This window comes from Humulus lupulus, chromosome 8 (assembly GCF_963169125.1).
Source record: "Humulus lupulus chromosome 8, drHumLupu1.1, whole genome shotgun sequence".
In the NCBI taxonomy this organism is placed as follows: Eukaryota; Viridiplantae; Streptophyta; class Magnoliopsida; order Rosales; family Cannabaceae; genus Humulus; species Humulus lupulus.
The window spans coordinates 106,091,287-106,106,314 of NC_084800.1; the positions used below are offsets into that span (position 1 = coordinate 106,091,287).

General features: G+C 38.2%; 1 protein-coding gene across 1 annotated transcript; it reads left to right on the forward strand.

The window, feature by feature from the left end:
- Positions 1-11,618: 11,618 nt before the first annotated feature.
- On the forward strand, positions 11,619-14,372 carry LOC133798269 (uncharacterized). The gene is made up of 6 exons (XM_062236510.1): positions 11,619-12,228; positions 12,491-12,619; positions 12,723-12,843; positions 12,944-13,025; positions 13,672-13,825; positions 13,906-14,372. Exons 1-6 carry the CDS (start codon positions 11,938-11,940, stop codon positions 14,047-14,049), a joined length of 921 nt encoding a protein of 306 aa, XP_062092494.1. The 5' UTR covers positions 11,619-11,937; the 3' UTR covers positions 14,050-14,372.
- The last annotated feature ends 656 nt before the right edge of the window (positions 14,373-15,028 follow it).

Below are 15,028 nucleotides of genomic sequence, written 5' to 3' on the forward strand. Positions count from 1 at the left end.
CTGGGGCTACATACCAACGCTTGGTCAACAAAATGTTCGCTAACCAGATTGTGATAAACATGAAGGTGTATGTCGACGACATGCTTGTCAAGTCAAAGACTGCCAATAACCATGTATCTGACTTGGAAGAGTGTTTTGGAATGTTAAGGAGATATGACATGAAGCTGAATCCCCAGAAATGCACTTTTGGGTGGCATCTGGAAAATTTCTGGGGTTCATAGTCAACACAAGGGGAATAGAGGTGAATCCTGAAAAAAAAATCAGATTGATGTTAGAAATGCCTTCACCCAGGTCGCGTAAAGAAGTTCAAAGCCTAACTAGAAGGGTGGCGCCTTTAAATCGCTTCATTTCAAAATCTACTGAAAATTGTCTGCTATTCTACAACTTGCTCAAAGGAAACAAGAAATTTTAGTGGACCGAAGAGTGCGAACAGGCATTCCACGATCTAAAAACGCATTTGGTAGAGCCCCCAGTATTATCCAAACTGATGTATGGAGAGTCTCTGTTCCTTTATTTGGCCATGATAGAGAATGCAGTCAGTGCCGTGTTAGTTCTAGAAGAAGACCGTGTTTAGAAACCAGTGTATTATGTAAGAAAAAGGCTTCTCAGAGTTGAATCATGATACCCACTGATAGAGAAGCTGACATTCTGCCTAATATTGGCTTCCAGAAAGTTCTGACCATATTTCTAGTCCCATTCTATCAACGTCTTAACCAACCAACCTTTAAGGTAGGTTTTGCAAAAGCCTGAAACGTCAGGACATCTCTTAAAGTGGGCCATCGAACTTAGTCAGTTCGAGATATTATACATGCCACGAACTTCAATCAAGAGTCAAGCCCTTGCTGATTTTATGGCTGAATGCATCGGTTTTTAGGACGAGCTCATGAGGGAACGGGTGCAGGTGATTAGTGGTGAAAAATACACATTTATTGATTTTAATAGTCAAAATAAATTAAGTTTTAATTAATATTTTCATGAAATTAATATGATTTATTTTATAAATGAAAATATTTGATTATGATTTTACTTATTTTTATTTTGTAGGAATTAAAGTTGTATTTTGACACTTTGAAATGAAGAGAAAATAAAATAATTAAATCTGAAAAAAAGAGAAGAGAAAATGGTATTTTTGAAGATCAAAGCCCAAGAAGGAAGCCCAACAGCACCCAGGCCCGCCAGCTTACTCTCCTCCAGCCGCCAGCTGTCCGCGCCCCAGCGTGCCACGCGTCCCTGCTCCAGCCGTCCACAGCAGCAACGTGACCCTCAGCTGTCGACACCTGTCCCCACCTGCCAACACCTTGCATCAACTCTCCAACCAGCCTCTCACGCCCACGCCTAACCCTTTTCCTTCAACACAGATGCCCAGCTGGCCCAATATGAAGTCCCATCTTCAACATACCTCCAACGGCCCAAACACAAAGTCAGCAGCCCATCTGAAGCATCCTTTCCCTCCAGCAACTGTCGCGTGGCGTACTCCCATTGGCTGGGAGTGGTCAAAGTCTCCTTTGCCACAGCCACCCTTCAGCCCATGTTTTGTGCACATTGGGCCTTGCAAAATTTCCATTTTGAGCTTGAAAGCTCATCTTTTTTGGTGCTTTTGAAAAAGGGCATTTTGACCATACACCAAAATAGCTAGGGTAATATTAATAATAAGATTTGATTTTTCAAAATCATATTTTATTATTAATATTTCAGGTTTATTTTGTAAACCTCATTTTGTTGTTTAATTTCTTTTTAGTCATTTTCTCCCTCTATAAATAGGGACTCTTTCTTCATAATGGGCAGGTAATTTTTAGAGTAAAGAAACTATAGCAAAATTTCTACTCACTTTCTTCTCATATTTTCTTCTTAGAATTTTGTGAGAATCATGAGCATAATGGTCTAATCTTCCTAGGAAGGTTAGGGATGATTCCATATGCTAGTGATGTTATTTTGCTACTTTGATTTACTATGTTCTTAATGTAAAATATTTGAGTTATTTATGTTCTTTCATCTCCATCTCTATTTTGTTATCTTTATTTACTTATGCTTATAGTATATAGGATTAGTCTTGCTCTTTCTATGTGCTTCTAATTAGTAAAAGTAATATTGATACATAATTTTATGTCTAATCTTTTATTGCATTATTGCCCTTGGGTATTTTGTCATTTTTAGATTTTTCATAAGATTAACATTGTGCTTTTAAAGTAAAGAACTTTATAACTCAAATGGACTTTTGTTAGAAAATATATATGGACTTTAATGTTAGATTTTCCAAGTAAATGTTGGGAAGTGAACTATTTACTTGTGTATTTTTGTAAATCAAGTAACCAAGTAACTAAACAAGCATATGGATGATTCTTGAAACCTTTCATTTTCTCAAACTCTTGATTACATCTTACATTTATTTCACTTATCTCATTTTATCACTTTATCAAAAAGACAATACCAAAATATCAAACCTCTTTTCACTTACAATTTTATATATTTCTTATTACTAACTTTTTGTGTTATTTTCTACTAATCTTTTGATTTTAGGTTACGTCCTTGTGGATCGACCGCCTGATCTTACTACAACTACCGCTTAGTGGTAGTCGCATTTTGGGCGTTAAACAGCAGGAATTATGGAAAATCTTCGTTGATGGATCATCAAACGAGAATGGATCAGGAGCTTGAATAATCTTAATCTCGCCAGAGGGACATCGATTCCATACAGCTCTGAGATTCGAATTTGAGGCATCCAACAACGAAGTAGAATATGAGGCATTACTAGAAAGGCTAAGGGTGGCAAGAGAGCTGAAGGTGAAAGCCATCCAATGCTATAGTGATTCCCAACTCGTGGTAAATCAGGTGTTGGGAGAGTATCAAGATCGAGGCATCAAGATGGCGACCTACCTGGCCAAGGTAAGAGGGGAGCTATTTGAATTTGAGTTTAGCTCTGTTGAACAGATACCCCGTGAGCAGAACTCTAACATTGACACTTTGGCACGACTTGCTACCACAAAAGAGGCTGAAACATTCAATGTAGTATCAGTGGAGTTCCTGGAGAGCCCAAGTGTAATAGGAGAAGCAATGGAGGTCGGAATGATTGACATAAGACCGACATGGATGACTCCTACAATGGAATATCTCACGACTGGAAAGTTACCTAATGACTGAAAAGACGTGAGAAAAATACTTCATCAAGCTCCACTGTACATAATAGTTGATGGAACCTATATCGACGAGGTCATTCATTGCCCCTCCTCCGATGTGTTCTGCTCCAGGAAGCCAAAACCATTTTGCAAGAAATACACGAAGGTTTTGGTGGAGATCATGCTGGGGGGCCTAAACCTAGCGATGAAGGTACTGAAAACAGGGCTATTTTTGGCCCACTTTAATGAAGGATTCAATCTCGTATGTTCAGAAGTGCGACAAATGCCAGTGTTTCTCCATAGTTGCCCAAGCTGCTCCAGTTGAGCTAACAATGATTTTATCCCCGTGGCCATTTGCAGCATGGGGAATTGACTTGATAGGTTCCCTGCTTATGGGAAAAGGAGGAGTTTGATATGCAGTGGTGGCAATCGATTACTTCACAAAGTGGGTAGAAGTCGAACCTCTAGCAACCATCACCTCAAAGAGAGTCTTGGATTTCGTGGTGAAGAATATCATCTATCGATTTGGACTTCCTTAGAAGATTGTGTCAGCCAACAGGACGTAGTTCGATAGTGATCTCTTCACAAACTTTTGTGAAAGATACAACATAACGAAGAGTTTTTTGTTAGTAGCATACCCACAATCCAATGGCCAGGTCGAGGCTGTAAATAAGACCCTCAAGGAAAGCCTGAAGAAAAGGTTGGACGAAGCCAAAGGATTATGGCTCGAGCAGCTTCCACAAGTATTGTGGGCCTACCGAACTTCTCACCGGACCTCCACGGGGCATACTCCTTTTTCCCTAACCTTCGAAAGTGAGGCCATGCTTCCAATTGAAGCCAAGCTAGCTACTCATAGGCACAAGACGTTTGATCAAGAATAGAATAACGGGCTACTCAGCGCATCTCTCGATCTAATCGAAGAAAAATGAGAGGAATCACAATTACAACTCGCCCATTATCAACAAAAGATCACTCACTATTTTAATTCAAAATTCAAGGGACACAGACTCATATTAGGCAATCTAGTTCTCCGAAGGGTCTTTTTGGCAAATAAAGACCCCAAGGATGGTGTGTTGGGCCCGAACTGGGAAGGACCCTACCAAATCGTAGAAGTCTTACGCGAAGGGCCTTTTAAGATAGCCCAACTAAATGGGGAAGTAGTCCCACAGACTTGGAATGCTCTTCATTTAAAAAAGTATTATCAATAATATTACCATCAATGTAAGGCTTATTTATAAAAGCCATTTCAAATAAATGACAGATGGATTATTGAATAGCCATTTCTTAGTTTTAGTATTGCAAGCTCGTGTTCTCACATTGTAAAAGCAACCAGGAAAGTTTATACATTCTGGTTACTTAGGGGGCACATAACCGAGGTGAGTTTTTTTTTTAGAAAATTAAGCCTACTCGGATAAGATTAAAGACTTGGAAGCTTGGAGAAATTGATTATTCAACGGTTTTTTAAAGCTCGAGTTTTCATAAACCTAGCACGAACTAAGCTTTAATTCATCTAAAACCCTGGATATAACCAGGTCTGAAGCTTAGAAGCTTGGAGAAATTGATTATTCAATGAATTTTTAAAGCTCGAGCTTTCAATAAACCTAGCACGAACTAAGCTTTAAAAAAATTATTAAAAACCCTGGATATAACCAGGTCTGAGGCCTGATTCTTAATAGGTATAATGCTATTAAGCTTATTATAAACCCTGGATATAACTAGGTCCGAGGCCTGATTCTTAACAGGTATGATGCAAATAAGCGAGCAAATTCTTGGATACAACTAAGATTGATAAAATCTATCTCGATCTAAAGTCGATCCTTAAGATTTCGAATGTACAAGAGTCTAAGGATTCATAAACATGAGAAAATAATAAAGGAAAGACAAATAGATGACAAGTTAGATGTATATTCAAATAAGAAAAAGTATCATCACATCGAAGAGAAAAAACCTCGAGCTAAGGCGGAAGGCAATTGTTTTAATCCCAAGGGATTGTTAGAAAATATATGATAATGATTACAAAAGAAAATCTTGAATAAAGTCATTGGGCTTCGTCAGCTCGCTCCGCTGAATTAACCTCCTCACCGTCTCCCTCAACTGCTCCGGAAGACTCGCCAGTCTCCAAGGGTTCTTACGAAAATCAAGTCTTGAATTTAGCAAGACACGGGTCCCAGAACTCGGGCTCCATGAAAGAGAAGTTCCTGTCCTGGTTGAAAGTCTAGCAACGGTAAAGCATCTCCTCCATTGTTGACGAAGATAGTGTCGCTTCATCCTTGGCTTTAACCTCGGCCTCAATTATCTTTGCTTTTGTTCGTCGTTCTCATCCTAAAGCTGATCAACACGGTGACTCGCCTCCGTGACCTGAGCCTGAGAGGCGAAAAATACGGTCTTCGCGAATTGCCCGCCCTCTTGAGAAGAAATGAGAGCAGCCTTGGCAGCATGCTCACTCTCTTGAGCAACACTCAGGGCGGCTCTGTCAGCGTTTAAGTCAGCTCAGAGCTCTTCATTCCTGGCCTTGACATGAGCTATGCTTCAGTATTGAGCCAAGGAAAACAGAAAAATAACGAAGCAAGTCAATAAAAAAATAATAAACATAATAAAGAAAGTTTAGCCGTGGGAAAAGGACTCATGGTGAGGGCCATCCCCATAGCAAATTCGAGGACATCTTCCGGGCTGCGCTCCTCTATGGACCTCAAATCCCTAGCATTGGCCTTATACGCATGGCCCACCATGTGACTCGCCGTCTCATAAACGATACCCCAAAAGGCCTAGGGAATCTTCTCCAAATCGTGTGGCTTGACCGATATCCGAATGAGAGGAGTTTGACTTTGGATGGGGGCTTTAGTTTGAATCATTTGGGGGTGTGAGGGAGGCATATGTTGAGGAGGGGGAGGAGGAATTTGCTGGACAGTAATAGTTTTCACCGAAGCTAGCTCCCGAGCAAGGCTCGCACCTTTACCCTTAAGGGGGGATTTTGTGGTACCTCCCATTTTAGGGTTGGCCTTCTTCTCCACCCTGAACCTTTTTACGATGAGACCAGTTCCAAACCCCCCAACCTTGAAGGCACTCCTTAAATCAAGAGCTCCTAACGATTCTATCTCTTCACCTGAAAAAAGAACGAACAGAGGATTTAATTCACAGGAGTAATGCTTCAAAGGTATTATAAATGCAAAAAAAAAAAAAACAAGGATCATACCCTCCGGGCTAGGGGAGGAATCTAGTACGATCAGCTCGGGTGTATGGATTGGGTTTGGCATGACCTCTAACTCTAGGATTAACGAAGGGGAAGGAGAATCTAAGGCTACGACCTCTTAGATCCTAGGGGGTTCAGGTCTCTCCTCGGGGCTGGATTCATCTACGTACTGCCTAAACCCAGGAGCAAATGCACCCTAGAGCATAGAAGGTCAAGTCCTACGATTTGTCCCATATTCTTCGAAGATGGAGGATCTAAAGTTTAATGTGTTATCAAATACAACGGTGCCTTTGGGATAGCTATGATTATTGCGTACCACCAAATGATCCATGCATTGGAGAAGGGTTACGTTTAGATCTAAATCGGTAGGATGTCGGCCAACGAGCTGGTTCGGGTTAAAATGGATTAACTTAAGCTAGAAGCAGCCCGTTCTAATTCTCTAAAAAGGTATGGGTTACCTTGGCCGGAAGGGCCGGCTGCTGCCCCAGACGCAACTCGCTTAGGATCGGGCCCCTGATTGGCTTCGGGAGCTCGTCTTTTTCGCACAAGTGGCGCCACGTCTTCTTCCTCTTCAGTGTCCTCAGCGGCTGGCAAGGCCTCTTGAGAAGAGGGGAGCTCGAGGATAACGGGGAGTGGAGCTCAGGTCCTCAGAGCTAATGTCTGACCCTCGCTGATCAATTTGCATGCTAACATGGTGGCATCATTCACGACCGGGGGATAATCTTTTTCTCCAGGAAGGAGACTAGACAAAGTCTCGTACTGACCCCCAAGGGTCACAGATATGCATGTCCTTGCGAATATAGCTGCACGATGAACAAACTTGGTCAGGACATATATACAAAAAATTCACAATGAAAAGAATAAAAATTCACGTGCTGAGTTCACAAAGATAGAAGACTTACAAGGGCAGTTGAAGTATCGATGTTCACAATTCTTGAACCCATTCGACATAAAGAATAAATCTTTATGGTCATTTGGGTGGCTGGGAAGCTCAATGACGAAGGTGGAGTTAGGGAATCTGGTGAGGTAATGAAACCCACCACCTCGTCCTTTATGGTTAGGACTTGCTTTGAGGCAGAAGAAATATAAAATGTCTATTGGGGTGGGGACCTCCCACTCATGCCTCAGAAACAGATATTTTAGTCCCGCCAAAAGTCTGTAAGAATTTGGGGGGAGTTGGAAGGGAGCCAATTTGACGCAGTTCAAAAAATCTACGAAGTATTGGTCCAGTGGGAGGAAAGCACCAGCCTTCAAGTGCTTGTGACTCCAAGCCCCATAGTCATCTTGGAAGGGGGCACAACTCTGTTCTCCTTCAAATGCAGATCGGGCGAGGAGACCGTCAGGTCCCATCTCAATATTATGGCTCACTAGGATTTTGTTCACCTTCCCCTGAGTCGTTTTCCTTGAGACTATATGCTCAGCCTCGAAAAAAGCGTTGGGGTCAACGATGACTTCTCTCTCCACCACAGGACAAAAATGTGGGATATGAGATTTAGAGACGATCTACTTGTCTTTATCTTTGTTTTGGGTAGATGAGCTCGCGACATTCTTCTTAGGAGGTGCCATAATTCAAATCGTCTAACTACAAAGTGACCTAATTAGTAGGCGACATAAGATGGTCTATAACTATGGTCGTGGAGGTACGGAGGACGAAAAGGACTACTTTCGACGTTTGAAAGTTTATACGAGCTAAACTTTGTCCTAGTCTCAATGCGTGGTCTCACACGGTATCCTAGGTCACGCGCTTCGATTTCTTAAAATCCCCAGATACTTCGGGATCCACATGTTAGAACTGTCAAACCCACTACTTTCCTTTGGGAGGCGGTTTAATGCAAAACCGCGTAAGGAATCGTAACCCTTAAGCTACTTAGGGTTAAACCTAAAACCCCTTTAGTTTCGATACCCCAAACAGGTATTCTTCAAACCAATTTTCCATTTGGGTTCTCTCAGATTAGCCCAGAAAATTGACAAGATTTATGAGTATCCTATTTCTAAATTAGTTTGGGTTCATTCATGAAGCCGAAACCAAAACCCATTTCCTATTGGCACTTAGAAATAGCCTAATGATACTGAACAACGAACCTTTTTGAAGTAAAAAAAAAAAACTCTCATTGGAAAATGAAGAATAAAAAAAAATTCTCAAACCAGGGGATGAAATACTTACAGAAAATACGTTTGATTCAGAGGAAATGTAGGTATGGCCACTAGAAGCTCCTTGAAAGCTTCTGAAGTTCTACAAGATGATGAAAATTTCTGGGGATTCTGGAGAAGAAGAAGGGAAGCTTGAGTGTTTGAAAACTGGGAATTTTTTTGAATATAAAGGTGGTGAGGTCTCAGGACTGATCACCATATTTATACGTAAACGACGAAAATCAATCTGAGCCATCTAATTGGGTTAGTTCGAGATCCAAGGGTCAAGGTTAAATAAACCACATGGTGGCAAAAAGTTGACAGGATAGTTGTTTCAGTCCTCGAAACCTAAACAGACACCAATTACAGGAAGCCATGTATCCAATACTCGAGTAGTGGACAGGCACGCTTTTATATGGCAGAAGTCTAAACGCCCCTACTGTGCATGTCAAAAAGTGACAACATAAAAAACGAGCAAGAGCTTGGGGGGCAAATGTTGTGCCCTAAACTTAGCACGAGTTCACTTGCCCAGCTCGGATCCAGTTGGCAGTTAAATACGTGGAAAGATAACCAAGTAAAATATATAGTTATTAACCATGTGAACAGCTCGAGACTCATAATGGTCAAACCCAATATTAGGCGTCCTGGATTTACTACGAGCTCAGAGTCAGATAGCTGTCAAGCACGAGCTCGGGTCAGACATTCAGCTCGTGAGGACCTAGATATAACACATACTAAAGGATCCCAAGAGACTCGGGAATTCTTTATACGCTCATTAATAACCAGGCTGTATCATATCTATATCATTTATTACCCGAGATAACAGGAGTTTGTTTATTCTATTACCAAATCATATCCCAACGTAAGTGAGAATAATATGTATTAATTATATACCATATATAATTACGCAGTTTATTTACACAGTTACCCAAACCTGTCCATAGAATTTTCCTATAAATACTGGGAATATTGGATAGGGAAGGGGACCATATTCTGATTTACCGAAACTCTGCCAAATTAGGGAGAGAAACAGTAATAATATTGACTCGTGGACTAGGTAGATTTTAACCACTGAACCGCGTAAAAATTATGTACTTCTGAGTGAGTTATTGTTATTTTCATTGCGGTTTACTATCAAGAACTAATCTATCCATTTTATTTATTAATATACTGTTGACGAAAAACCGCATCACCAACTCCTTTTCAAAAAAAATAAAAAATCGACTCTTTCGTCTCTAGCCTTCAATACGATCTCTAGGTCTCTAAAAGTCTCATCTTCATAATGTTATGATGTATTCATACGAGCCTTTATCTTATGGTTATAGTTTGAAAATATTCAAAATACTCTTCATTAAATGTCCAAAACTTAAAAGAATAAGCTAATCGCATCGCGGGCACATAAGAATCTGCGTAGTCGTGCCAATTCTCTATTATGCAGAATACGATTTAGTAATTTGGTCATAATTTACTCCACATAACTTACAATTTAATAATTTAACATGTTACAAAAATATTTGACCAAGAACCACAACTTTTATTTTATTTCTTTGCACAATTTGAATGTTTTGAATATTTAAAATGCCTTGCAAAACATCCATTGAAAACATTTTTACTCTCTTTAACAATATCTTATAATTTAAGATAATAGTGCGCAATGTTAATTTTTTTTATAAGAATCATAATGTATAGGTTAATACGAATTCACTTGTAATACAATTAAATTTTTTGTTAAAAAATTGACAAGAAAAATCAAATTGTTATTTATAAAAAAAAAAAAAAAGCTGGGTTGAAAAAAATTTGTCATAAACTTGAAAAAAAAAAAAGTTCTTATTTATGTAGATAATTCTATTTTATTATTCCCTGATAATTCTATTCAACTATTTTTATTTGAGTTTATGTCAGGGGAGGTGGCTATTTATTTTTTAAAAGTAGTACTTAAATTCTAAATTTTTATTTTGTATCACTTAAGTCTCCAAACTTACTAAATATTAATCACATATATGTTTTTTATGTTTGAAATTGATTTATAAAATGTGTAACAGAAAATGTTTTATGATCCAATAGAAATTACCTATATGATAGACATTTAATAAATTTAAAGTTTTAAGTGATATAAAATAAAATTTAGACGCCTTAGAGCACTCTCAATAGATGATCTAAAATAACTAAATAAGTAAAATTATACCAAAATGTACTAAAATGAGTCTCAAATGGATGTTTTATCTTTCAAAAAAAATTTACCTTCATTTATAGTACATAGCTATATTTGTAACACACTATTCATCTATGTAAACATATAATATTAATTTTTCATATTCTTTTACATTATTCACAAATACATAAAATCACACACACAAATATATATGCTCTTCTTTTTTTTCTCTATTTTTATATATTTATATACCTAGTAAGCGAGTTTTATTTATATTTTATAATATTATTATATTTCATTTTTTAATAAATTTTTATTGTTATTTTTTTATGAGTAGTATTATAAATAATTATGTGATATGATATATAGGTAGATTTTATAAATATTAAAAGATATTATGATATTATTGATAGTTAAAGAAAATATTTAAAATTAATAGAAAATATTTAAAAATATAGTATTTAAATGATATAGAGAAAAAAAATAGAGAATATGATGTATGGTGTAATGTAAAAGTTAGAGGTAAAATAAAAAAATATGTGTTTTGGAAAGATATTTTAAAAGATAAAATTGAACATCCATTAGTGTTCTTAAGTAATATATTTCAAAAAAACTGCGGACGTTTGTTATAAATCAATTTTATTTTGTGGATCATTTGGCAAAATAATTTATTTTTTAAAATTATTTTATATTTGGATTAATTTTAATAATTTATTATTAATAATCTCCGACACTTCAAATAACTTCCAACCACACTCCTTGAAAAAAAAAAAAAAAAAAAAGATTTCCAACCAAACACTCCCTCTGTTAACGATCACTCCAACGTTTTATTTTACTTTTTAAAATTTAAATAACAAAAAACGTACAATTTCTTTCAAAAAATAAAACATATAAATGTGAATTATTTGAATTTTGAGCAACGTAGTCTTTTACAGCAAAAAAAATTGTCTCTTCTGATTGGCCGATTCGGATTCACTATCCCAATAGCCTCCTTTCTTCTCTTACTTTTCTCCGCTACTCTTTTACCCACGCTCTCTTTTAACGCGTGTATGCCACTCTCCATACATTCTCCGCTGTTAACTCTCCACAGAAACGTCACTCGCGTTTACAGCGCGTATCGAGATTCTCAGTGTCCTCCACCACTTGCTTGGCTCTCTCTCTAGACTTCGTCGAAGGCGCCATCGCCGAGAAAATTAGAGAGAGAGAGAGAAATAGCTTGATTGGCTTGGGAGAATCTATCTAATCCATATAACTACGAAGAAGCTCTCTATTTTGGTACACGTTAACGTCATACGCACCACAGGCGCATCGTGATTCGTCCCCTTGTATCAATCGTCGTTTTCTTGCCGGACATGGCTGAGTTGACTCAGGGCGAGGTGGTTTACTTGCCGAGAACTGTCCAAGTCTGGAGAGCTCTTCTGAACTGGTTAGGGTTCTTCTTCCAGATCTTTCTTCGGATCCTTAGAGCTCTCGGTCACCTCCCTCTTCTCTCTTCCTCCTCTACCTCTTCTTCTTCTCCTTCTTTCAAACCCTTACCGGTCATCGAGTTACCAGACCAGGGCCTCCCGGCTGACTCCACCGTCCAAATCGCCACTGTCCACGATTCCAACTCCGACGACGACGACCGTGCCCAGAAACTCACGGTACTTTTTCTTTTTGGCATATGTTATTTGAGCTTGGGAAACTTCGTGAATCGTTTCAACTATGGTGTTAATTATTGATTTTTTTTATTCGTGTCATAGGAATATACTTCGTTCTCACATAGCTTTAATGGAAAAATATATTTATTTTTCGAATTATTTGCGTATTTATTTGCTGGGGAGTTACAATTAGCTTATCGAATATATAAATTTCTTTAGGAATAATTTGACAAATGGTTTATACTGAGAAATAAGAGCTCCACAGGTTGTGCTTGACTTGGATGAGACTCTAGTGTGTGCATATGAGACATCAAGCTTGCCTCCTGGTATAAGGAACCAAGCAACGGAAGCTGGGCTGAAGTGGTTTGAGCTTGAATGCTTCTCTTCTGATAAGGTGCTTTTGCTTATGATAAGAACTCTTTATAGTGTGTTCATTTTGATTGGTATTAGTTCAAATGATCAAACTTGTACTTACTCGAGCGTATTGGGATGTTAAGGAATGTGAAGGAAGGCCGAAAGTCAATTATGTAACGGTTTTTGAGCGTCCTGGATTGCATGAATTCTTGAAACAACTAGGCACATTCGCTGATCTTGTGCTGTTTACTGCTGGTCTTGAAGGTCTGCTTAAATCGGTTTTAATGATTTTGGTGTATGAGAGGTTTTACAGGTGCACACCCTTTTCTTAATTTAACTTTTGTTTTTTTTAACATGAACACAGGTTATGCCAGACCTCTTGTTGATAGAATAGATGCGGAGAATCTATTCTGTCGTAGACTTTATCGGCCTTCGACTATTAGCACGTAAGTATTGCTTGGTATACTCTTCATGGCTGTTGATCCTGAAATGGACCATTTTTGTTGAGTGGTGTACTGGTGTTTGTATGTCTTTGTTGTGCACGTCAACCAAGTAGTACATTATTGCACGGGTGTCATCTAATGATGCTTGGTGTATGGGAGGCCACAGCTTATGGCGTTTCTTCTAATTGTGGGATAATCTTTGAGAATATTCAGGGTGTGTGATTGGATTAGTTGTTTCAAATCCAATTATCTGCTCTCAAATTGTGGATTCTTGGCATTTTATCGTCTTAGCATGAGCTAGTGGATCATGCTAGAATCTAAGATTGGTTGTGATGAAGAGTGTTTCAAGTTGGATTTCATTCTTGTTGACCTCGGCACCTGCATGCTAATGCAGATATTCTTTTGTAAATGGTACATTTGTGTCACTTCTCAAGTGTTTTAGCACGCTAATTACCACACATTAAATCCAGTCGAAGACATTTGTACAATTTATTTAATTCCTTTTAGATTACAAGACAACGCTATTTTATTATCATTTTGGCTAGTTAATTCAAGTACTTCTGTTGGAATAATGAAGTTCATATTTGGTCATCCATCTGCCATTAGTTTTTTTGTTCAATAAATAACATTTGATTCTGGCATTATACAGGGAGTATCGTGAGCATGTTAAGGATCTCTCCGGCCTAGCAAAGGATATGTGCCGGATAGTAATCGTTGACAACAACCCTTTCAGCTTCTTGTTACAACCAGTGAATGGGATTCCATGCATTCCATTTTCAGCTGGACAACCGCATGACACACAGGTCTCTAGGATCTAACAATCAAAATTTCTGCTATCTCTTGATGAGCAAATCCTTATATTTTTCTCTTATTTCTCATTCAGCTTTTGGACGTCCTTCTTCCACTTCTCAAGGACCTCTCTGAGCAGAAAGATGTCAGACCTGCGCTCTATGAGAGATTCCACATGCCTGAATGGTTTCAAAAGCAAGGAATTCCTTCACCTGGTTGGACATCAGCAGATGGGTAGTAAGAACGAAAGTTTCCATTCTTTTCTGCAATCCTCAACAGTTATTCTGTTAGAAGCGGCATCTCTCCATTGGACTCAAGTTTTGTACAGCGTAAATTTGTTCGCTGGAGAGGCTAGTTAAGGCTCATCCTTTCAAAAGGTTCAAGCCTGCCGCATCTTGTGATTATATATAGGCACACCATTTATCTATGTACATTTGTTAAGAACTCTGATTCTTGTGAAACTTTGTCTATAGGCTTGCAATTCTCTTGGATGTGCTTGTACTTTGTTGAAACTTTGTACAATTGTTATCAGTAATTATTGGTAGTTTACACATTTGACAATCCATGTTCCGTGACAATTATTTTCGTGTAAAATGTTCTCAAGTACGTTAAAAACTTTAATACTGTTAGGTTTGGTTATTTGATCTCAATGCGCTAGAATCTAGATAGCAATAGCCTGGGCTTGCTAGATCAAATGAATGCTACATTAATTGTCATCTGTGTGCAAAGTTTAAGTTAAACGTACTCTAAATTAGTCCACTGTCGTCCTCTTCTTTAAATCTAATGTCATAGATTGTCACTGCTTTTAAGAGGTATAATTACGATATGTAAGCTCTGGTATTATATAAAACTCAGTTGAGCCATATTCCCCAATAAAATTTATATATTGTTAAGCTGAGAGGCCATGTTTTGTCTAGTCCCCAACTTGATCTTGTGAGCTAGCGTATCTTGAAATTGTCTGGTGGTCTCTGTTAATGGGGCACAACTAGGAGGCTGAACTCTTTGTTTAAGTAGTTAATGATGAGTCCAAATGAATCTTATCTTTGCACACGAATAATATGTTAAGAATTCAGGTTATCAGCTAAAACATTTTACAGCTTTTCATGCACCCAAAAGCTGGTTTGCATGCATAAACAAAAAGCAACAGTTTAAAGTGACGGCTTATGACTACCTTTTCCTTTTGACAAAAAGATGACCCTTTGAACCTTTTTTCTCCC